General features: G+C 36.9%; 1 protein-coding gene across 9 annotated transcripts in view; it reads left to right on the forward strand.

Moving 5' to 3' along the window:
- Window positions 1–24,607, forward strand: part of CDK19 (cyclin dependent kinase 19) — a 161,577-nt gene that overhangs the window by 98,094 nt on the left and 38,876 nt on the right. For 4 of the 9 annotated variants that reach the window (XM_077902784.1, XM_077902792.1, XM_077902789.1 and 1 more), the window contains 2 exons: window positions 13,825–13,935; window positions 16,790–16,930. The exons of 1 other annotated variant lie outside the window; for it this stretch is intronic. In XM_077902784.1, coding sequence (XP_077758910.1) covers window positions 13,825–13,935; window positions 16,790–16,930 — 252 coding nt within the window. Of the gene's footprint in view, window positions 1–12,851; window positions 12,942–13,824; window positions 13,936–16,789; window positions 16,931–24,607 lie in introns of all 9 variants that reach the window. 4 more of the 9 variants (XM_077902783.1, XM_077902785.1, XM_077902786.1 and 1 more) reach the window with 2 other exon arrangements.

Raw genomic sequence — 24,607 nt, forward strand, 5'->3', positions numbered from 1 at the left:
TGTGGGGCTATTTCCAACATATGTATGTAGTTTCATTCTTAAAAGTTAATTCAAGTCTTTGTGTACATTGTATAGATGTCTTATTAGTACATCTCTAGGTTTTTCAGAAATTGTATTTTTCTTTATTACCATTTCAACTAAAGTATTTTTTCAAGTTAGTCATACTAAGAATGGATGTATAAAAACTCAGTTTAAGATAAGAAGATCCTTGGTTGTAGAATGGAAATGATAAGGTCATTAAGATTTTTTTTTTTTAAGATTTTATTTATTTATTAGAGACACAGAGAGAGAGAGAAAGGGAGAGACAGGCAGGCAGAGGGAGAAGCAGGCTCCATGCAGAGAGCCCGACGAGGGACTTGATTCCGGGTCTCCAGGATCACACCCTGGGCCCAAGGCAGTGCTAAACCGCCGAGCCACCGGGGCTGCCCCATTAAGACTTTTCGTGACCCAAATTGTATTAACATATAATATCCTAGAGCAGTGATTTTTAAACCCTTTTTGACTGTGATCCATTCTTGCTCTAGCTCTCTCTTGCTCATAATCTATGAGGTACACTTTGGTGTTTTCAATTACTTTCTGCTCTAGTCCCAAAGTGATTTCGCTCGGTGAATGGGAAATGCTGGTTGCGGCTCACTAAACTGATTTCATAATCCATTAATGGGTTATAAGCTGCAATCAATATCTTAGAGTAGATTCTTATAAAAGTTAATTTAAAAATGCAGAGCAGTATAAGGTAGCAAATTCAAATTATGCATAATTTGTTCCTTCAGGTAACTCCTATTGACATTTCAAAAATATTGAAGAAATATAGCATAGTAAGAATTGAAAAAATATCAAAAGATTTAAAGTGAAAAAAATTTAAACTTCTGTCTTCCTCAGCCTGGTGCTTCTGTACAAAAGTAGGCACTATAAATGACTCCTTTTGGCCTTACTGATTTTTTTAAATGTGTCTCTCAGCACTTATATATCTTCTATTAAAAAAATTTTTTTTCAAAGATTTTATTCGTTTATTTTGGAAAAAGAGAGCAAATGCACATGGGAGTGGGAGGAGGGCCAGAGAGGGAAGGAGAGGGACCAGCAGACTTTGTGCCGAGTATGGAGCCTGACAGGGACCTATCCCACAACCCTATGATCATGATCTAAGGTTACACCAAGACTCTGATGCTCAGCTGACTGAGCCACCTAGGCACCCCTATAACTTTTAAAAGTACCAAAAGATGTTATATATTCTGTTCCATCTATATCACTTAACATTTTATCTTGGTACTCTTTCCATACCAACAATACAGATCTATCTAATTCTTACTGTACTATTTTTCATGGCTATATAATATTCCATGGTGGGATGGTCCTTAATTTACTCAGCCAGTTTCCTATTGATACCATTTAGATACTATTAAGCTTTAACATTTCCCCCAATCTGATAGATGAAAAATATCTCCGTTGCTTCAATTTGCATTCTTAAATTGAGTCATTTTTTCATATAATTTTTGAGTATTTTAGTTTGTATTTCTTTTTGTGAAATATCTATTCATACTCTCAGCCCATTGTTTTATCAAAGTTTTTTTTTTCTTAATTTTTGTAAGCCCTATAAATGAAGCAAATTAGCCCTTTATTATTAATGTCTTACAATTTGGTGATGTTTTCTAATATCCTTTTGACTTTGTTTAGGATATGGTTTCTGAATAAGATAGTTTTGTAGTCACATTTATTAACCTTTTCCCTGTGAATTTTATTTAAAAGAAGCTTTCTCTATAGCAGATGTTTGTTTTAAGTGTGACCAGAACTTATATTGAAGAATTATGTTTCAGAGGAGAGTTAAGTGAGATTTGACATTTTATATGTATTTTTCAAGTGACCTTGGATGAAGACATTTCAAAGCTCCAAGATTATTCAAAGGAAGCTTATTTAATGTTGTCCCTTTTACATCTGTGCTAACTGCAATATTACTGAAAGTTTCAGTATTTTGAATTCCCTTTCATTATTATAATGCAGTAATTACTAGGTTCCCCCCCATCACTGCTTTAACATATTTTCATAAAAGCCACATATGTCACAGTAAAGCTCTTTTAAAAAGGTAAAGTTAATACTCAGTGGGAATATTTAGGATTTATTAATTCTAATAGATGTTTAATGTAAAAGAAGTCATTTGTTTCATTGTGGAAACTCACCCCCCTCTGTGTTTGCTTATAATGCATACAAAGGTTTTTTAGCAGAGTAGGAAGGAAGTGAATTTTCTGTTTAATGGAAACAATACAGTGGACATTTCCTGGATTGCATTTTGGTCAGATCATTTAGTAGCTTTACTTATTACTACTGTTTGAATTCCTCTGAGGTCTTCAGGAACTATGAATGATTAATTTACTTGAGCCTTGTCTTCACTGTGTTTACATTCTCTAGAAGTATAGTGATGTAAAATACATTGAGTTACTGATATTGGTATTTTAGTTGTTAATATTTAATCAAAATCTTTAGCTATAAGTTGTAAATGTTAGTGCAATTTCTTGCAGTGGTATGGGAGGGGTATCTGACCACTGATAATGCCAGTCATTCTGAAAAGCAGAACCTCCAACATGTATTAAACAAATTCCTTCAGAAGCAAAACCCCTTCCCTCTCTGTAAAGATCCTCAGCCAGAACCATCTAGATGGCGGGGCAGGGAGGGAGTAGGTAGGAGATGGCTTTCAGGGCTATTTGGTCACCTGCTTTTGTTAAAGAGAATGTAAACTGTATATTTTAGAAGTATAAGTTATAAAGGTATGGGTTAGGTGTGAACCCAGATAGCTTGAGAGTGCACTAAGATAAAAATAAGGGGCACCTAGGCAGCTTAGTTGGTTAAGTGTCTGCCTGCAGCTCAGGTCATGATCCCAGGGTCCTGGGATCAAACTCCGCATCAGGCTCCTTGCTTGGCGGGGAGTCTGCTTCTCCTTCTTCTTCTGCTGTTCTCTTATGCTCTCTCTCTCTCTTTCTCAATATAAATAAATAAAATCTTTTTTTAAATGAGGTTTATTATGACCATTGCGGATAAAATGACTACTATATTTGCTTAATTAATCAAATGCCGACTTCAAGTTTCAGACTCACTAAATTCCTTATTAGAAATTTTGTTTCTTGGTTTTAAAAATATTATTTTTTTTCAATGTGGAATAAATGTCATCTAACCGGTGTGTTTGAAAACCAGTTCATATAGTGTTGCTTTCATCTTCTCATTCAATAAAACTTGCTACGTGTCTGCTTTGTGCCAGATCCTGTGCTAGGTGGTTTTATAAATATTCATCTGGAAAGAAAAGCCATCTCTACTACACAGTGTTAGAAGTGTGCCATGGCAAATTTAGAATAAAGTATGACTTTCATTTGATATTTGCTCCTAAAAGATGAATAGTGAAGGATTCTTAGAGTTTGTATCTTTTCTTTTCTTTTCTTTTTTTTTTTTTTTTGAACTGGTGTCTTCATGACATAATGAGAATAACTGCTGAGTGCACGTCCTTGCAGGTTGAGGCTCTGTACTTCTCAGTGCTCTTTCCAACAAGCATCTTCAGTAAGAGTACCTTCTTGGACTTCCCAGAGCAGATTAGGTTTGCTGTCTTTGCATATTCTGTATTTTTCTTAATAGCCTCATAATAGTTATAATCATTTGTTCAATCTTTCTCCTCTTTGGTCTCCATTAGGCCGTAAACTAACCTGAGGGGACTCCCTGTGCCTGCAGTATGCTAGGCATTCATGTTTATTAAGGAATTTTGACTTTTTTTTTCCTCCTCTCACTGCTACCTGCTGGGTATTTTCTTTCTTTCTTTTCTTTCTTTCTTTTCTTCCTGCTGGGTATTTTCTATCATGTTTCTGCCTCATCTCCATGAGCCAGGGCAAGGCTGTGTGGGAGATATTGGGTAATGGGCAGAATTCTGTGCAGTACAGAGACCTTGGGAGCCCATTTGTGATGGTGGCATAGGAAATATCCTTATGGTGAAGGCCACAACATAGGCAGACAGACATATGGCAATTATGATACTACTCCCTTTATCAAGAAAAAGCTCACTTGTCCTTAATTTGGATCTTATCCATCTGCCTCATTTACAATGCAGTTTTTTTTAAAGGATTTTATTTATTTATTCATCAGAGACAGAGAGAGAGAAGCAGAGACACAGGCAGAGGGAGAAGCAGGCTCCATGCAGGGAGCCCGACGTGGGACTCGATCCTGGGACCCCAGGATCAGGCCCTGGGCTGAAGTTGGCTCTAAGCCACTGAGCCACCCAGGCTGCCCTACAACGCAGTTTTATCTTGAGTCTCAGATTCTCCCAACACCCTCCCCCAAGAGATTATTTCTGGAAAAATAGATTTAGCCTTTGGGATGGATGGTTTTGAATATTCTATTTAGGAATTTTAACTTTGAAGCCATTTAAGATTTTGAGATGGGAGAGTTAACATTATCAGACTTTTTATTTTAGGAAGATATTCTGATGTTGATGCATAGGATGTATTAGAAGAGGTAGGAGATACATCATCACTCATCAATTCAGCCAGCATTTGTTGGAACACCTACCATGTGTCTGGCTTGTTCAAGACAATGGAAATGTAGAGATGCAAGATATAGTCTCTGTACTCCAGGACCTCATAATCTATTAAGGGAGATAGATAATTAAACTACATCATAATTTTATTTAATTAATGGTGTGTTAACAAGAAATACATAATGGGTAGAAACAGGAGATACCTACTTCTGACTAGGAGTTTCAGGGAAGACTTCCTAAAAGCCATGACGAACTCCTCCTTTCTGAAAAAGCAAGTAGGCATTAATGAGACAAAGAGGATACGGAGGATCTTTCCAGGTAGAGAGAGGAGCACATGTGTAAATACTAGTTAAGGGTTTTCTTTTAATTGTCAAGATGAGAATTCATGAGTGGCACTTAAAAGGTAGAGTACAAAAAAAAAAAAAAGGCAGACTACGTAGCACTTGTTCAATGACTGGAAACTGATTGATTATAAGTTTTGAGCCTATCTTGGTGATTAGGAAGTATTAGTGTAATTGCAGTAGTGGACACACTAAGAGGGAGGTAGAGGTGAGCAAGTGATGTTCAGTCTTGCATCTGTGGGTTTTGAGGCACAGTGGGATTTCATGAGGATGTTTATATGCATAGTTGGGAATTGATGTCAGAGTTTAGGGGCAAGATTAGAGCTAGCGATTGAGATTTGGGATTTTCCATAAAAGTAATAGCTAAACCTCAGACACATGAGTAAGATGTCAAGAGGGACTGCCAAATAGAAAAGGAAAAGAGAACTAGAGCAGAATTATGGAGAATAAGACAATACTTTTTTTTTTTCTTAAAGCAAGGATCTAAACAAGGAGTTTAAATTGGATTTTTTTTCCTTCCTCATTTTCTTCTAGGAGAAAGGGAAATGAGAGATGAGAAGGAAATCAACATTTGTTAGAGGTTTACTTATTGAAACCCCAAGACTCTAAAACAATGTTCTAGAGTCAAAGACAAATTTAGTTTTGATCATTGTGAGGGTAGGGAAAATTTTTAATTGGGAACATTGAAACAAGAAAAGATTTTTTGACTACCTCAATGAATCAGAAAGCCCTGGAGAATTCCAGTTATGTAGGTTTTACTTTGTAAACTCTTTATTTTGATATGCATCTGATTCTTTTTTTCATATTTAAACTATATATTCAGAGTGCCGTTGATTTATAAGAAACGTACAACTTTATCCTATAGAATATGTTACATGAAAGATTAAACACTCATCGTTTAAAAAAAACATATCTCTCACAGTTGAGGGCATATTTATTTATTTATTACAGACCTCACTTGGTTTCAAGTATCTCTCTCAGACCTCAAGTACTACAGGTACTTGAGGAAGCCAGACTGTTACAAAATGGAAAAGAAAGTAACTTCTGTATCCTTAGTATTATCATGGATTCAACCAGGGGCTGTTTCAGGAATTTGGTAAGGAGATGCTATGGCATTCCACATCACAGCACATCCCCCTTTAACAGGTTCTCTGTCCAGACTGGTTGGTCTCTTCCACTTATGTTTACCAACAATAGCAGCTATTGTTCATCAAGAACTTATAGTATGCCAGGCATTCTGCAAATATTATGTCATTTAGTCCACATCCCATTCTTGTTAATAAGAGTTAATTGGAGCAATAATTATAATTTATCAAGTATGTAGCATACCCTATGCATTTTTGTTACATGGTCAATGTACTTATATTCCTTAATTCTTACAGAGACTGTGTTTGTTTGGCAGTAGGTATTCATTATTCCATGAGGCTCAGAAGGGTTTCGAAATCAATTTGCTTTATGTCATACAGTTGATAAGTCAGAACTCAAACTCAGATCTCAGATTTCGAAAACCCCTACTTTTTGCATTATGCCTGCTGCTTCACCATCGCTTCTACTTTGTGGTAGTGGGAGCATTGACCTCCCTGATGTTTATGTCTAGTACCCAAGCAGTGTCCCTAAAGTAAAATAAAGCAAAATAATTTAAGGCCACCGTGAACCAAAGCTGGGTTACTGTTTTATAGACCCCTTTTCAGAGTATGAGTGCCACCTGCTGGAGGGTTATAATGTATCTATATGCTTGCAAAGATCAGCTTCCAAAAGGGTTACTGTCAAAGATGTGGAAGTGTCAGATTTCAAAATGCTAATTCTTAGGTTTCAGTTTGGGAATACTGTGGCATTTTGAAATTAGGTGAGTCCCCTCTCTGCCATAAAATAACTACCTTATTTGTCTTCCTTTTTTGCAGGGGAGGGGGTCATACACTTTGAAAAATGATACATTCAGTGCTTCCTAAAGTAAAGCCATTTTCACAATGGGAAAGATTGATAATCAAATGAATCATGCAATTACTTTCAACAGGTCAAATAAAAATAGAAAATTGAGGGTGCCTGGGTAGCTCAGTTGGTTAAGCATCTGATTCTTAATTTCAGCTCAGGTCATGATCCTCAGGGTTGTGAGATCAAGCTCCTCATTGGGCTCTGCTCTGGGCATGGAGCCTGCTTGAGATTCTTTCTCTCTCTCCCTCTCCTCTTGCCTCATCTCTCTCCCCCCCCTTAAAAAAAAAAGAACAGAAAATTGAATTTACTTTGAGGTAAGTGAGTGAGTGATTGAAGTCTAAAAGGATACCCTAAAAGAGGAATCTGGAACCAATGGGGGCATCAGAGACTTGGAGAACAGAATGAGAGGAGAAGAAAGATGTGTGTATTAAAAAAAAAAAAATGGGGGCAGCCTGGGTAGCTCAGCAGTTTAGTGCTGCCTTCGGCCTGGGGCTTGGTCCTAGAGTCCCAGGATTGAGTCCTGCGTCGGGCTCCCTTCATGGAGCCTGCTTCTCCCTCTGCCTGTATCTCTGCCTCTCTGTCTCTCTCTCTCTCTCTCTCTCACATGAATGAATAAATAAAATCTTTTTTTAAAAATGGGCTCTGTTGTTGTTAGTCTCCCAAGCCTCCCCAACGTGAGTCAGGACCCTAAATTGTGCTTTAAGAAAAGTTTAGGGTTGTAACTTTAAATTATTATATGTTTAGGATAGTGAAAAATGGATACTCTTTATATTTGCTTATATGCCCTTGAAGGAAGATCAGATAAAATGTAGGCATGTTCATTGCACATTCTTCATTAAGCTCTGTTGAGATTATGTTAGTGCTCTGAGTATCTGCACAGAAAATATTATCATTTAGTGTGGGCTTTTCACAGGAAAGTCACATTATACTTCACTGTTGTTTAGATATGATTAAAGCATATCTCTAATTGCGTGATGTCGTGTTGGATGAATATTTGCATGACAAGAGATTCAAGTCCATTGGTAGAATCTGATATTGCCAAGAATTTTTTTTTTTTAATTTTTATTTATTTATGATAGTCAGAGAGAGACGGAGAGAGGCAGAGACACAGGCAGAGGGAGAAGCAGGCTCCATGCACCGGGAACCCGACGTGGGATTCGATCCCGGGTCTCCAGGATCGCGCCCTGGGCCAAAGGCAGGCGCTAAACCACTGCGCCACCCAGGGATCCCTGATATTGCCAAGAATTAAGGAAGGTTCAAGCACACCCATCTCCTTCTTTCTTTGAGTCCCTTTTCAAATCAATCACATAAGAAGCTGTGATAATTTGATAGTATCTTATCTTAGCAGGTAGATTTCTGGAGAGAAAGAACTGTCTTTCGGGGGGTGTGTCTGCATGTGTGTGAATTTTATTTATTTATTTATTTATTTATTTATTTATTTATTTTCCTTTTTTTTAATTTATTTTTTATTGGTGTTCAATTTACCAACATACAGAATAACCCCCAGTGCCCGTCACCCATTCACTCCCACCCCCCTGAACTTTTAAATAATAAAATAATGCTCGTTATAGAGAACTTGGAAAACAAAAATAGAACTAAAAACCACACCTAATCCCACCACCCAGAGATACTATATTCATGCTTTGATGTATTTCCTATTTGATAACCATTTAATATCTTGCAGCCTTTTTATATTACATCACAATATTGTAGTATATGTCTTTTCTCAGGTACTTAAAAGCTCTTGGCCTATGCATGTAAGTTTACAATATGTGGATATACCACAATTCACATACCAGTGTTCTTATTATTGGACATTTATGTTTGCTGTTTCTTCAGCAAATAGCGGCAGAGAAACTTCCTTGTTTTTGTTTGTTTGCTTCTGTAAATCAGGGTAGAGAGTACACTGTTGTGTGGCATTTGTTTCGGATCTAGCATTTTGTTAGCAAACTAACCTTGAGTGGCTTAATCTCTGCTTTAATTTTCTAGGTGTGTCCCCCATGCTGCCCTTTTTCCTGTGTACATTTTCTTCAGAATTTTGTAGTGTTTATTTCATTCACGGCCCTTTCAAGAAGCACCCTCGCAGCACCCTTTTGCTCTTGAGGTTCCACACAGGTGGAATACCTCACCCTGAACTCTTAAGATCTGTGTTTCTGCTCTTTACATCAAGGCAGCTCTCTTCCACTTCCGGTAGTGTGGGCGCTAGTTGAGAGAACTGTTCCTTTTTAAGCCTAAAATAAATGTAGCTTGCAGTAAGTCAGTGTCCTTAAAAAAACTGTTTCAGACATGGTCTATTTAGTTTATTAAAAACAAAATCGTTCAAAACACCTTTTGAAAGGATACTAAAGTTTTATAATATTCCAAGCTATTTCCTGGTTTATCTCGTAAGAACTAGGTAGGTTCAGTAGATTTAATTCTTTTGGCAAATATTTATTGAGTGCTTACTATGTGCTAGGCACCATTTTAAGGGGGAGGGGGGTGGCATATAAAACCAGCAAAAACTTTGCTTTTCATGGAGCTTATATGTTAATGGCAAGAGACAGACAATAGACAAGATAAAATAAATAAAGAATACCTAAGTCCCTAGTTCTTAAATGAAGCCTTAGGAACCAGATATGTTTTAGATTCAAAAATTTTATTTTTGAAAGATTTTATTTATTTATTTGAGAGATAGAGTGAAAGAGATCATGAGCAGGGGGCAAGGGCAGAGGGAGAAGTAGACTCCCCACTGAGCAGGGAGCCCGATGTGGGACTCCATCCCAGAACCCTAGGATTGTGACCCAAGCCATATAAAATGAACAGGAATAAATTAAAAATTGTCCTCATAGTTTAATGGGAGGCAGTTGTAAACAGTTAAACAGCATGAAAACAGCATGAAAATATACTAATATAAATAAACATGAAGTACAGATGGTTCTGTGAAGCCAAATCTCCAGTACCCTCAAACTTGCTTGTTCAGTGACCTGACCAAGAAACATACACAGAATATTGTCAAAGTGTGGGACCTTTAATATCAACTGGCTTCTCCACTAATCCCCTGTGCCCAGTAAGTTTCCAGAGAGCCTTGCTGGTGACACTTCTGCATGGCTTACAAGGCTCCCCATTATTTGGCCTTTGTCTTATCTCTTGTTTTACTTCCTCAGACCCATCCCTGGTATTGGAGATGATCAGTTTTGTATTTTTGAAATACCACTTTGTAGAGTGAAAGACAAATTCAAAGAAGAAGCAGAATAGGCTTGGGTAGCATTAGTTTGCTATTTCTTTGCCTCATTTGCCTTCATGTAGACGTTGAGTGACTTACAGAGACCTGTAGAGTCGGACTCAGCAGATATGCAGAAATAGAAAGTGTATATTGCTGTAGTAGAAAATACAAATTTGGGGCTGAGGGAAAAATTTCTACTAAGTCCATGCAGTTGCAAACTTTACACTTTTCTCTCCTGTATGTTGTATTAAAAGGAAAAATATATGGTGGCTTCTCAAAAAATTAAACATAGAATTACCATGGAATACATCAGTTTTACTCCTGGGTATATACAAGAATAATCCTGGGTATATACAAGAATAATCCTGGGTATATACAAGAATTGAAAGCAAGTACTCAAAGAGGTATTTGTACATCAGTGTTCAAGACAGTGTTATTCATTCATAGTAGCCAAAAGGCGGAATCAAGCCAGGTGTCCATGGGATAATGAAAAGGATGAATGGATAAATAAAGGTGCTATGTACATACAGTGCAATATTTTTCTAAAAATTTGTTTGCTGAGAGCAAGAATGAGAGAGAGAAAGAGAGATAGCATGGTGGGGAGGAACAGAAGAGGAGGGAGAGAGAATCCTCAAGCAGACTCCCTACTGAGTGAGTAGCCTGAGTGGGGCTCCATCCCACAACCCTGAGATCACGACCAAGAGTCAGCCGCTCAACTGACTACACCACCCAGGTGCCCCTACAATGGAATATTTAGCTTTCAAAAGAAAAGAAATTCTGACATATGATCTAACATGGATGAACCTGGGAGATGTGTTAAGTGAAAGAAGCTAGACACAAAAGGACCAATATTATATGATTCCATTTTTGTGAGGTACCAGGAATAGTCCAATCCATAGAGACAAAGTAGAGTAGTAGAGGGGTTTGGAATAGGGTAATATTGTTTAATGGAATTGCGTCTTTTTTTTTTTTTAAGATTTTATTTATTTATTCACGAGAGACAGAGAGGCAGAGACACAGGCAGAGGGAGAAGCAGGCTCCATGCAGGGAGCCCAGTGCAGGACTTGATCCGGGACCCTGGGATCATGATCTGAGCCAAAGGCAGATGCTCAACCGCTGAGCCACTTAAGCGCCCTAGTGGTATTGTGTTTCATTTGAGATGTTAAAAGAAGTCTTGGAGAAAGGATGGTGGTGATAGTTGCACAACAGTGTGTATATATTTAAAGCCATTGAACTGTACACTTAAAAATGGTGAAAATGATAGATTTATGTCATATATATTTTACCACAATAGAAAAAAAAAGGAACCTGGAAAGAAAAAGACCCAAGAATATCACCCCTGTAATAAAGAAAAAGAAAGATTTCTACATGTTAATATTATACTGATATTGGAGAGAATTTTTAGGGTAGATAGTAAGTAGTACTATAGGCCAGATAAAATATATATTCATATTTGCTTTTATTTGCATAAAGAAACACTGGAAGGATTAACTAATAAAAGTTGTTAGTTCCAGCAGGTAAGGAGGACTAAGGTCTGCAGGGGCAGGAGTGGTAATGAAACATCTCAATGGATAGCGTTTTATGTACCCTTGATTTTGGGACCATGTAAATGTGTCACCTATTCAAAATACTCTTTAAACATGGGAGTTAAAGTGCTTTCATTGTAGAGGGATCACCAATTTGTAGTCACATAAAACATAACTTTTTAGAGATATTGATTAAATATTGCTACATGTGACATCCCTTCCCCTGGACAAGTCAGAGCCAGGTTTAGATGCAGAAGTGAGTTTCACCCCCCCTTCCACTTCAGGCAACAAAGAGAACGTATTTTGGGTAGAGACTTTTAATAAAGCCAAACTTTCTTAGTTCATTAACACCAAGAGTCAGAAAGAAAGGGCGACGAGACATTGCACCGGCAGTGAGGCCTACAGTGAGGCAGTGAGGGTCCAAGTGCTTGAAGTTGACCATGGCAAGAAGGGTTATTAGACATATGAGCCCCTGAGTCTGGGAGCCTTAGCCATTCAAAAGCAGGAAACTATCTGGATACAGCTCTGCATCCTCCACTTTCTCTGACTCAGTCATTAATTAGGAGTATATTATGTCTAATGTTTGCATCTGAAGCAAGAAGCAGGATTGTTGAACATTTCTTGGGCAGTGGGAACAGAGCTGCCCACCTAATTGCCCCCCTCTCTTCCTCCTACCAAGGGAGTAGGACTATTAGATCTTCCCGGACATTTTCTTCCAGCTCTTCCTTTCCCACCTAGATCCAGTAGGAAGTATGGATAGAATCCTGAGGCAGACTATAAAGTAGAAGGCTGTCTAGGGGCAGCCCAGCCCATCCTAACGGTTACTTTTTAGCCGTGATCCAGGGCATGTGGGTTGAAGGAGAACCCAAAGAGTCACATCCAGGAACCATGCCCAGATTATAGCTGGCAAAGCACCGCCTTCCAGCAAGGTGGTCAAAGTGTAGGTCCAAGAGCAGCAAGAGCTGAAGTACAGAAGCCAAAATGAGAGAATTGATGAACTGGGACACCTAACCTTGAAAGTAGTGAAGAATCAGGCAACCGGGAAGTAATTTATAAAAGTTCCAGAGATGGTAGTTCACGTGATTTTTACATGATTCCAGCAGAGGCACCGAAGGTATACTTTACTCATTTAGAGTTATTAGGAAAAAAAGAAAAATAAAAATAACCACACTTATTAGAATGAGTAAGCAATTCATTCTTTTTCTCTTGTCTCGTTGATCGATTTGTACGTCTGTCTTGCCCATTACACTATAGGAATGAAAGACAAGGATTTTAGCCACACTGGGAAAAACATGGACTTTGAAATTAGTCAGATCCCTTTAAATGCAAACCTATTCTCTTTCTAGGTGTTTGGTCGAGTTATTTTTATAACACTGGACTTCAGCTACCATGCGCACCATAGGGTTGTTGAAAGGATTAAACGAGAGAAAAACCATGTATGTAAAGTCATCCTACACACTGAGAGTATTCAGTAGAGATTTTGTTCCTTCTCCCTTTTTGCATGTCCCACAGATTTTTACATTTAAAAGACATTTAGAATATCACATTGAGTATGCTAGTGTTAAATCTGAACCGGTTAAGGACAGCCTGAGGGAGGCGCGTTTATAAGGCTTTCCTCTTGAACAGCTAAAGTCATTGTTGCTAAATAATTTATCAGACAACTGCCTGTGATGTGCCAAGTGCTAAGTTTTCACTTGCGGATCTGGTCTATCTTCTTATGATTTCCTTCTTCTTCTCAGGGTCCAGCTTCTACTCTGTGAGGGCCTATTCTTTTCCTCTATTTATGGGACCTCTTCTCTACACCACTTTTTTTTTTTTTTTAATCAGTGGGTATAAAAGGCATTACCTTATGCTCACTGCTTTTCTAAAAAACGTCAACCACATGCTCTAGGCATGGTTAAGTGTAGGGATTGCTAAATATCTTTTTCCTTCTTTTGTCAAATATTTACTGAGCACATACTGTGCTAAGGTAGAAAAAAAACCCAGAATTAATACGTGATTCCTGCCCCCCCAACAGCATTCCAAGACATATTTAGTTACTTAGTGATATGATATTACCTTTGTTTACCATTTTACATTTTACTGTTTAAAATGATTGCATTTTAAAAACAGACACATACACCTAGGAATAGGATTGGAAGGATGTGTGCCAAGATGTAGCAGAGGTTCTCTCTGAGTAGGGGTATTTCTTTTTAATTTTATTTTACTCATCTAGATTGTCTAAGTTTTCAAAGATTTTGCTGGAAAGCTATAGAAAAATGCATCACTCCCTCTTCCTTGAGAACAGGAGAGTGACCCCTCTCTTCCTCTTGCATTCAGCTATTGCGAGAATTGAAGCACCCGAATGTGATCGCATTGCAGAAGGTGTTCCTTTCTCACAGTGACAGGAAGGTGTGGCTGCTCTTTGATTATGCAGAACATGATTTGTGGGTAAGTCTGAAGTCACTTTATCTTTTAAGGCTGTGTTATCTAGGTATGGAGCAACAGATGTATGCACTACGTATTGCTAATGCACGTAAAGGAAAACTTGCTTTGTTTAGAGGAGTTTAAAATAAATACTAAATGAAATGCAGATTTAAAAGAATTTGAGCAATAAACATTGTCATCTTATACTGAGAAGATAGCATTTGTAATATTCAAAAATTTCACTGCAGAAAGTGTTAATGTGCGTGAGATCGTCATTTTATGCAAGTAATCAATGACAGTTTACTGATAAGTGTAGTGAAAATTGCTTCCTTTTTTTTTTTTAAAGATTTTATTTGTTTATTCATGAGAGACACAGAGACAGAGGCAGAGACACAGGCAGAGGGAGAAGCAGGCTCCCTGCAGGGAGCCCAATTGGGGACTGGATCCCAGGACCTGGGGTCACACCCTGAGCCAAAGGCAAATGCTCAACCACTGAACCACCCAGTGGCTTCCTTTTGTGGTACACACAGTAGTTCAAATTTCACCAGTTATGTATTTGTGAATAATTTCTCTTTCTAAGTTGAGGTCAATCCCTTGCAGCATTTTGCCATTTAAAACCGACTCTACCAAATAGAAGTACATACGTGTGGTTTTGCAAAGATTAGCCAAAAATTCTAATTCCAAATTTTTAAAGTTAGAAATCAGGGCATTTAAACATTTTATCCAAGAAGTTGCTAAAAGTAAAAAAAAAAAAAAAAAAAAAAAAAAAATTCAAGCTTGGTAGTAAGTCCAAATTTTGGATAGTTAAGTCTTGACTTAACATGGTGTGGTTTATCATCTATATAAATTACACATCTATTTAGGAATAACTTTAACAGACTTATAGGTCTTGAAGGAACTTAGAGAATTTATGCTATTATAGCATATTGTCAAAGCTGTTCAGTGAATTTTTTTCCTTTCTTTTTCATGGATATTCATAAATGTTGTGTTTTCCCCATTTTTCTGTATGGTTTATATTTCTGCCCAGGTTTACTTGATAATGTGATAATGTTTGAACACATGATATGATGAAAGGACATGTAGTGCATCGGACTAGTTAAGTCCTTAGAACTGTGTTGCCCCATGGTGGCCCCTAGCAACATGTACCTATGGAGCACTTGAAGTGTAGCTGGTCTAAATTGAGATGCATTATAAATATAAAATGCATACTGACTTTTGAAGACTTGGCATGAAAGAGATATAAAATACCTCATTAATATTTTTATATTAATTATATGTTGAAACGATAATATTTTGAATATACTGGGTTGATTAAAATATATTACATTAATTTTACCTGTTTCTCTTTTTTTCCCCTTCTGATGTGGCTATAAAAAGTTAAAATGTGGGGCACCTGGGTGGCTCAGCGGTTGAGCGTCATCTGCCTTTGGCTCAGGTCGTGATCCTGGGGTCCTGGAATCAATTCCCCCATTGGGCTCCCCATGGAGAGCCTGCTTCTCCCTCTGCCTGTGTCTCTGCTCTCTGTGTGTCTCTCAAGAATAAAGAGATAAAATCTTGAAAAAAAAAGTTGAAATGTGTAACCCCTATTATATATATTTTTTGGACACTGGTGCTATAGTACAAACCCTAATTTTCTATTAGTTTGTTAAGTAAAGTACACGTTGTTAAACGGTTTATAAACAAGCAAGAAGGGTATGTAATAGATTAAAATTTTCCCATGCCATTTGGCCATTTTATTTTATTTTTTAAAAATATTTTATTTGACAGAGAGATAAAGCCGGAGAGCACAAGTGGGGCAGGGGGTTGGGGAGTGGATGGCAGAGGGAGAGAGAGAAGCAGACTCCCTGTTGAACCAGGGACTCCTTACTTCTGGGCTTGACCCAAGGACCCTGGAATCCTGACCTGAGCCAAAGGCAGATGTTTAACTGAGGCATTTTAAAGTTAGTGCCCCCCGATTTGGCCATTTTAAAGTTAGTGGAGCATTGTTGACAGCTTTACCGATATTATTTTAATAGGGGCTTAAATGACCTTTAATACCCATTATGTCATGTTTTGCAGAGGGGTGAGGTGGAGATGGAGGTGGAGGTTTGGGGGACAGGTAGCATTTTTTTCCCTATCATTATAATGTTTTTATAACTTAGAAAATAACATATGGACATAAAAATTTGAATATGTTGATACAGTTATATTTATTTCAGTGGGATTGAATTAATCATTTTTCTCTCCTTCCACTGTTTTAGTGATTTCCTATTTAATATTAACTACCAGGAATGTATCCTGATTTCTTTCTGTGCCAAAAGAGGCTTACCAATAATTCAAATGTACACATAGTCAGTGACATTACACAAATGCTTGAAGTGCTAACTTTTTATAGAACAGTAATGATTTAGGAGTGCCTGTCTGGCTCAGTTGGTAGAGCATGCGACTCTTGATCTCAGGGTTGTGAGTTTGAGCCCCATGTGTGTGGCATGGAGTTTACTTAAAAAAATAAATAAATAAAAAACCAAGAACAGTAAAGATTTAAGGATCTTTTTTTTTTTTTTAATCTCTCATTCTGGTAGAGAATAAAACTAGTACTGTTTTTATGCAGGCTTTCAAACATCAATGCTTTTTACCTTTCAGTCCTATTTTATGGAAATCTTAATAGTTCCAGCAAATCGAGTCATTATACCCACAATAACATTGTCACATTCACCCCCAATATCAGTGCCATTTGGTTGACCTTGTTATTCAAATAATTTTTCTTTGCATCATTATCGGCCTTTAGTAAGTAATTTTTAAAATGTAAAGAGTTTATTGCAGACTTGTGTTTTATTGATATAGATATTAGCAAATACTATATATCATTATAGCATGTTTTATTTTTCTTAATCTTTAGCATATTATTAAGTTTCATCGTGCATCAAAAGCAAATAAGAAGCCCATGCAGTTGCCAAGATCTATGGTTAAATCATTACTTTACCAGATTCTTGATGGTATCCATTACCTTCATGCAAATTGGGTGCTTCACAGAGATCTGGTAAGTATGTTTCTTTTAAATTGATCAATATCCCCTTCTCTTAAAAAATACCTTTTCTTCTGGTACAATTATTATAAACATTAATTGTAGAAAATTTCAAAAGCTCATATAAGCAAAAGGGAAGGAAATAAAATCACCTATAAGTCTACAAATTAAAAGATTACTATTATTAACATTTGGTGTATGTGCTTCCACTATATTTATGCCTGGCTATAAAGTGTCAGTGTGGTTTTAAACGAATGATTGGGGAAAAAAAAATGATTGGTATAATCCTAATGGAATAGTAATATGTGACTTTTTTTTTTCATATGTGACTTTCAATACATTTTGTTTTTCATGTTATTGCTCCTTATTAGTAAAAACATTAAAAATTAAAGATTGAGTTCTCGTTTTTCTCCTTAAGAGCTAAGTTGAAATAATGACATTGTATACAGTAAATAGAATGTTGTTATCAGTATTATCAATGAATGTTGTTATAAGTATTATCAACAAATCAAATGTTTGGTTTTACTTTTTTTTTTAGTACACATGTAATAAACATTTATTAATGTCAAATTCTAGTTATCTTTGCATGATTGTCATTTTTAGTTTATGTTGATGAGATCTTTTTTGTTTGTTCATAAGAAAATATGAGTACTGAATAGTTGTAATATCATGAGTTTTAACTTCCAATTAAGGGAAGTTTTATTCTCCAACTCTCCTTGAAAAAGTGGTTTCATGATCATTATTTCTTAGGCCTGTGGAGATTCTAGGGAGGTGGTGGGGATAAATCTAGGTTGACTCAGTTTTACTAATTGAAGAAAAGTATTTGTTATAGAAAGGAACGATCTACCTGTCAGTCGGGCCTTATCTGATTTGAGCCTTATCTGATTTGACTATCTCTTGCTGTGACATTGAAGTTAAATTGGAACCAAATGACAGTGACCAAAAAGATGGATTTACCATTTCAACAAATGTATTTTCACCTTAAAATTTTGAACTATGATTCTCAAAGACTTCCACCTATCCCCTTTACTATTAACCATGAACCAGCACATTTTTACATGGGTACATGGGTTCTAGATGAAAACTTCCATCGTAAATGGTTTTAGATTTTTGCTACGTACTTGATGTAACCGACGTGAGTTATTTTTGAGGTCATGATCATATTTGAATCATCAGTCAGAATCTCTTGAAGATTAACTTCAACTCTTCTCTTTTTTCCACAAGATTGTATATTTTATTCTAAACAGCATAGACTGACAGATTTTATTTCTGATGTTGTCACCTGTGGATCCACTAATACTAAAACTTGGTATGACTAGGACTTAGTTTCATCCTAGTTGGTTAATTGCTGCTTCAGCGTCTTTTAATTATGGACTCACCCTCCTCTCCGCCTAGAGAGTTTTACCTCTTGCACTATAGGGTAAACTTCGGTATCCATTACCAAAAGACCATCCAGTCTTGTCAGTTTCACCTCTAACATCTCTTCCATTTGTTCATTTCCATCCTGAGTGTCTCATTCCTAGTTCAGGCGTCTCTTGTCTCTTCCTTGCAGTATGGTGCTAACCTCTTATCTTGCCTCCTTGCAAACAGTCTCCCTTCCATCCATTTTGCACCTTCTGAGTAATTATATAGCTCCTGCCCTGCTCGAGAACTTTGAAATAGTTCCTCATTGCTTACAGACTAAAGCTCTAGTTCCTTATTGGGCTTTCAAGGTCATTACAGATAGAGCTCCTACTGCCTTCAGAATTTTTCTTTTTTTTTTTCTTTTTTTTTTTTTAGAATTTTTCTTTATCCCCGTAATCTTCCATTTATACTATTGATTGTTCCCTGTGTCATCCTGAGATTCCCTGCCCCAGTGACCTTTATTTATTACCCCAGCTCTACATATTCAAATAGTGTCTGTCTTTGAGGACTTGCACAAATGTTAAAACTTACCCTCATATCCATTCCTACTTGCAAATCATGTCTCCTTGTTGATTGCTATTGTACTTCTTGACCTCCCTTATGGCATTTATTTGTTAGTATTATAGTAATTTATGTAGCTGTCTTAGAACATCTTCTAGACCATACACTTCTTGAGAGAGCAGGGTCTGTGATTCATTTTGGCACACTAGTATTACCCGAGTAAACAACAGGTCCTGAGGAAATATTTCGTCAGTGAGTGAATATGAGTAAGAATACCGATTATTATGGTATGCTTTTGGATCAAGTAACATATATATATTTCAACACACTGTCCACAATAAACATTTATTATTAGCTTGTATGTTTAAAGCATGAGGGATGGGGACACAAATATGACTCCATCAAAGATCTCCTCAGGAGTTTACTCTGAAGGAAGAAATATGACATACACACAAACAGTTATGCCATAAGATAGATGAGAAAGAATGTAATTATGGCTATGTGACAGGCACAGACTAAATGCTACTCAAGGTTAGAAGAGGTTATGATGGGGGGATGAGGGAAAGCTTCAGAGAGCTGCCCCTTGAGCTAGACACTGAAGGATAAGTAAAACTTAAATAGAGATTTGAGGAAGTGAAGCTTGCGTCTTGCACCTCAGACTACTCGGCCATACTGACCCCCTAAGTAGGGATTTGAGGGAGCAGTGTTGGGTGTAAAAACTTCTGAGGTGAGAAAGCACTCAAAATACCTCACAAAAGGTATGGAGTTGTCTGATTCCAACATGGATAAGCTAAGTTGTGGTAGTTATGTGGTTAAGACTAGAAAGATACTGGTTAGAGCCTGATCAAGGCAGCCCTAGATATCAGGCTAGGGAGTTTGTTCTTAGTATGAAAAGCCTATGAGCAACAGAGGTGCCTGGCTGGCTCAGTCGGTAGTGCATGCAACTCTTGATCTCAAGGCTGTGAGTTCAAAACTCATGTGTGAAAAAAAAAACAACAAAACTCGTGTGTGGTGTAGAATCTACTTTAAAAAAATTGAGAGCAACAGAATGAAAATTTTTTCCTGGGGTAAAAATTTTTTTCCAATTAAAGGAGCCACCACATGATGATGATGATGATGATGATGATGATGATGATGATTATCATTACCTCATCCATAGCATAAACAGTGTTGAAAATATATTCTGAATGTGGTTCTGACCTCAGAGCGCATTCATAATTTACTCAACATTCACTGAATGTCTCTATTCTTCAGTTAAGTAACTAATAATATTTGGAACTTTGAACTAGTAGGAATGTACCTGTGGGCAGCCTGCTTAGTTCTTTTCCCTGATCATGAATCCATGAGAGCTGAACCATATTGTCATGGTTTTGCTAAAGTTATTTTCAGGAGTAGATGATTTAAACTAATGTTTACTTTAGATATATTCTGTATTAGGTATAGAAATATAAAGCATATTAAATATAAATGTGTTAAACATGTGATGTGGACATTTGAAAAATTATTTTTGTCTGTGAGCTTAATAGAGTTGCAATTTTAGTCAATGAGTGGTTTATTATTTTAATGCTTCATTTCCTATTGCTATAAGAAATTTGACTTAAAAAAAAGAAATTTGGCTTTACACTATTTGTTAGTCACAATTGTTTCAGAGTATGGACTGGACTGTCTTTAAATTTTCATTTGACGATGTGTGAAACCTGCAAGATCCATATAATTACAGGTGTTAGAGTAAATGTAAGTTTGCAATGTATTAGTATGACCTCCAAAATTTAAAAAGTAGATTATAATCAGTGTTTTGGACTCTACAAACAGAGACATTATATCATCAAAGAAGGCTGGGATTTTTCATTGTGATTGATTACATATCCAGAATAGTATTTAGTTATGTCATTTGGATCCCAGAATTTAAAACCAAAATAGAGAATTTAAATAAAGTCACTAAAAAGATTACTTATATTGAGGAATTGCTTTAAAAGGAAAGGAGAAGAGGAACTAAATATATTCATCTTGGCCAAGAGACAGAAAAGTAGAGACATGAGTCTATAAATATTTGGAACTTGTAAACACCAAGGGAAAAAAGATGTATTTTAATTTTACAGCAGGATATAGCTAAGAGTAAGAAGATGAAATATAGGATGACTCACTTTTATGCGATTACTATTCTGGTAGGCTGGAAGGATGCCAAGATATAGTTTATCCCTTTTTCAGAATTATGAGCTTCTGGGGAACAAGGATCATATCTTACTAATTTTTGTATTCATAGTGTTGGTATATTGTTTGTGTTTTAAGTTGCTTGAATTTCAGCAAAGCATCTGGCAATCGCATAGTATTCTTTAGCAAAGGTAGAGAAATACTGGCTAACTGATGGTATTGTTAAGATTTATGGCTCCTTAGTTACTTGGTATTGCTACTGAATCAGTGGCATAAACTGAACTATAAGTTAAACTATCTCTTTGTCGCTTTCATGTCTCAGTACCTAACACATGGTTAATGCTAGGTCTTTATTGAATGAAAGATCTGAGTAAATGCTCCAGGGCCCTGGCCCGCTCTGTCTTTTAAAAAATATTTGTGGGGGTCCCATCCCAAAACTCTACCTTCAGGTTTGAATGGGTAATTATTGTTCACAATAGCGGGTGAATTTGTACTCTTTTGAAGTCTATGGGCACAAATAACTATATTGTCCTCAAACATGATGAAATTTTATGAGATTCTAGTTGAGGAGGAAGTTAATTTTGGCAATCAAAAATTGCTTCTGTCATAGACCTAAAGACTTATTTTATTAGAAATTAACAGTAATAATAATGCATAGTATAATGTACCGATTATCCTTTCCTTTTTGCAAACATTCTTCAGTGATTTATTTCCAGAATTTGGTATACGTTCCTTACATTTCCCCTCCTGTCCTGTGCCCTTCATTCCTTCCCTACCTGCTACTGAACCACAGGTTAAATCTATTTAAATCTAGAGGATGTGTTCAATTGAGATCCAGAATTTTTCACTTTGCATATACCTAGAGATCCCATCTTTGTTATACAGTTTAAGTCCTATCCTTCTCACTACTGCTTTCTTATTTTTCACGCATTTGTGTCAAACAAAGGCAAAAATGCAAAGAAAAATTTAAGTTTCCCACAGTTAGTAGTGCTGCTGCAATGTATTAGGTAGCTGACAAGCAGTGAAAGGACACTATGTGGAAGTATGAAATATTATAGTCCTTTAGCTAAGAGAGAGCTTTTGAAGATGCTTTAGGAACATTGTCTATGGAAGACCAATATACGAAAGTCAAAGATGGTGTCTGATTCCACTCAGCTGGAGGAGAATTACTGTCCCACCTTACTCTGAACTAAAGAGAACAACACAACTGGGTTTTTTTTACTAATACAGTTTAGCATTATTCTGCTGAGTCAGTGGCATTTTTACAACTATATTTTAAAACACTGAAATGCTGACCTAAATAATAATTGATCCCGACAGATCAACCTGAAGAAATCAGGTTTTGTTTGTTTGTTTGTTTGTTTGAAGATTTTATTTTAATTCTGTTAATCTTTGTGAAAGTTTAAATAAGTGCTCAGTGGTTGGTGAATTTTCTAGAAACCTCTGTGTGTAGCACAGCTTCTCTTCATACCTTGTCTGACAAGGAGATATATCAAGTCTTTAATTTTGTCTATATTACACAGGCCCTGAAAAGGTGAACGTGTTATACCACAACGAACCCCGTAAAATCTATCTGGAGCCATCATGCTGACATTTTGAAGAATTTTAGTAATGTTTTAGAGGTTAGCCTTGCTTAGTTCTTATGAAATGAGAGCTTTGAGATCTTACACTTAAAAAAAAATCATTTCTAAGATACCTAATCTTGATCCATAAGCCCCAGTTTACTCACTTGTAAAATGGGAATAATGATGGGTACTTTGTACAGTTGTTGGTCTCCCAGTCTTAATTCCTGAGTTCCTAAGTTCTTCCTAATTCCCTTCTGTATAAGCTTTTGTGCATTCTTTCTGGATCCCATCAGCAATCCAAAGATGCCCTTTCTTTAGTTGCCTTCTTCCCCAGAATTCCTTTAGTCTGAAACTCTAGCCCCTCTGCTTTACACAGTAGAGCCCTATTAGGAACATCTGAACATGCTTCTCGGTGTTTAAAAAAAAAAAGTAGACTGTGTTTCATCCTGTTTATATTTAAACTTTGGTAACATTTTTGCCAAGTCTTCATATTTAAAAATACGAATTAAAAAAAGTTGCTTAAGTGAAATCAAAATTAATAATTTACTTTTCATCCTAATAATTTCATGCTAGTTGAATGACTTTTTCTTTATTATTTTTTATTTGATTTATTAAGTTAACATTCTGCTTATACAATTATGGCAGAAAGTAGTATTTATTTTAATATGACTTCTTCATCATAATTTTTTTTTAGAATGCAGAGCTAACAATGAAAAAGGAAAATACGGCTTGGTTATTTTCTAACTTGCAATTTTAGGTAACTTTGGACAATTACAGATCTTGTCATGCTGAAGCATCACCTTGGGGTTCCTGCTGGTGACCTTTGGTGCCTTACTAGTTCCTAGAGCTAGGTCCTTGAGAGTCTGTGGCTCAGTAGTTCATGTCTGCAGTCTGAAGGCCATTGATGGTCATAATGTCACCCCTGTGCAGTGGCTCCTGTTCTGCCTGGACGTAGGCCTTGCAATGATCATGCAAGATACTATTTCTTACGGTGCTCTGAGTACCGCGACACATACCTTAAAATGTAAGGAGGTATTATTGACATGTTTTCTAGATATGGGCTCTGATTTTTTTTTTTTAAGAGAGAGAGTGTGTGCAAGTGGGAGGCAGAGGTGGAGAGAGAGAGAGAGAGAATCTTAAGCAAGTTCCATGCTTAGTACAGAGCCAGACTTAGGGCTCAATCTCACAACCCTGAGATCATGACCCGAGCTGAAATCAAGAGTCAAATGCTTAACCCACTGAACCGAACCACCCAGGTGCCCTGGGATGTTATTTTTATTTTTTATTTTTGGCATGACAGGTTTTCCATCATCCATACCCATAAGCCCATCCTAGGAGCTTTCTGCAGAGTCCTACACATCTGTCGATTTTAGTCGGAGTATAAAGCTGCACCATCTGTTCCACAGACAGGTGATACACACTAAGAACCACACTTCTGAGAGGGCCAACTTTAAAATGTATGAGACCTCTTAAGGTTCAGCTCAGGGACAAGGCTCTTTGGACAGGACAAGCCTGACTTTAGCATAAAGTTTTAGTAGCCACAGTGACAGGAATGGCCTGAACTGCTTAAGAATCAAGGGCCACAGATGGGAACCCCAGCACTTTGAGGCCTGTGTTTAAAACTGAAGAATCATTTCAGGCATACTATTTTATTAAATTAGTCTTATTGAGGGGCACCTGGACGGCTCAGTGGTTGAGTGTCTGGCTCGGGTCGTGATCCCGGGGTCCTAGGATCGAGTCCCACATCAGGCTCCCCACAGAGTGCCTGCTTCTCCCTCTGCCTGTGTCTCTGCCTCTCTCTGTGTGTCTCTCATGAATAAATAAAATCTTTACAAATAAATAAATTAGTATTATTTGAGGTAGAGTTTACATACAATAAGATGTATCCATTTTAGTTACACATTGATGAGTTTGGACAAATGTTATATACCAGGGTAGTCTCTGCCACAGGCATCCTAGGTGACTAGCACTATAGGGTGATCCCTTGTTGAGCATGGCGGTGTTTTCCTCAAGAGGGGATCTTACATGCATGCACTGATTATTTTATTTCATTGGGAGATTGCATATGATG

This window comes from Canis aureus, chromosome 7, assembly GCF_053574225.1.
Source record: "Canis aureus isolate CA01 chromosome 7, VMU_Caureus_v.1.0, whole genome shotgun sequence".
Classification (NCBI taxonomy): Eukaryota; Metazoa; Chordata; class Mammalia; order Carnivora; family Canidae; genus Canis; species Canis aureus.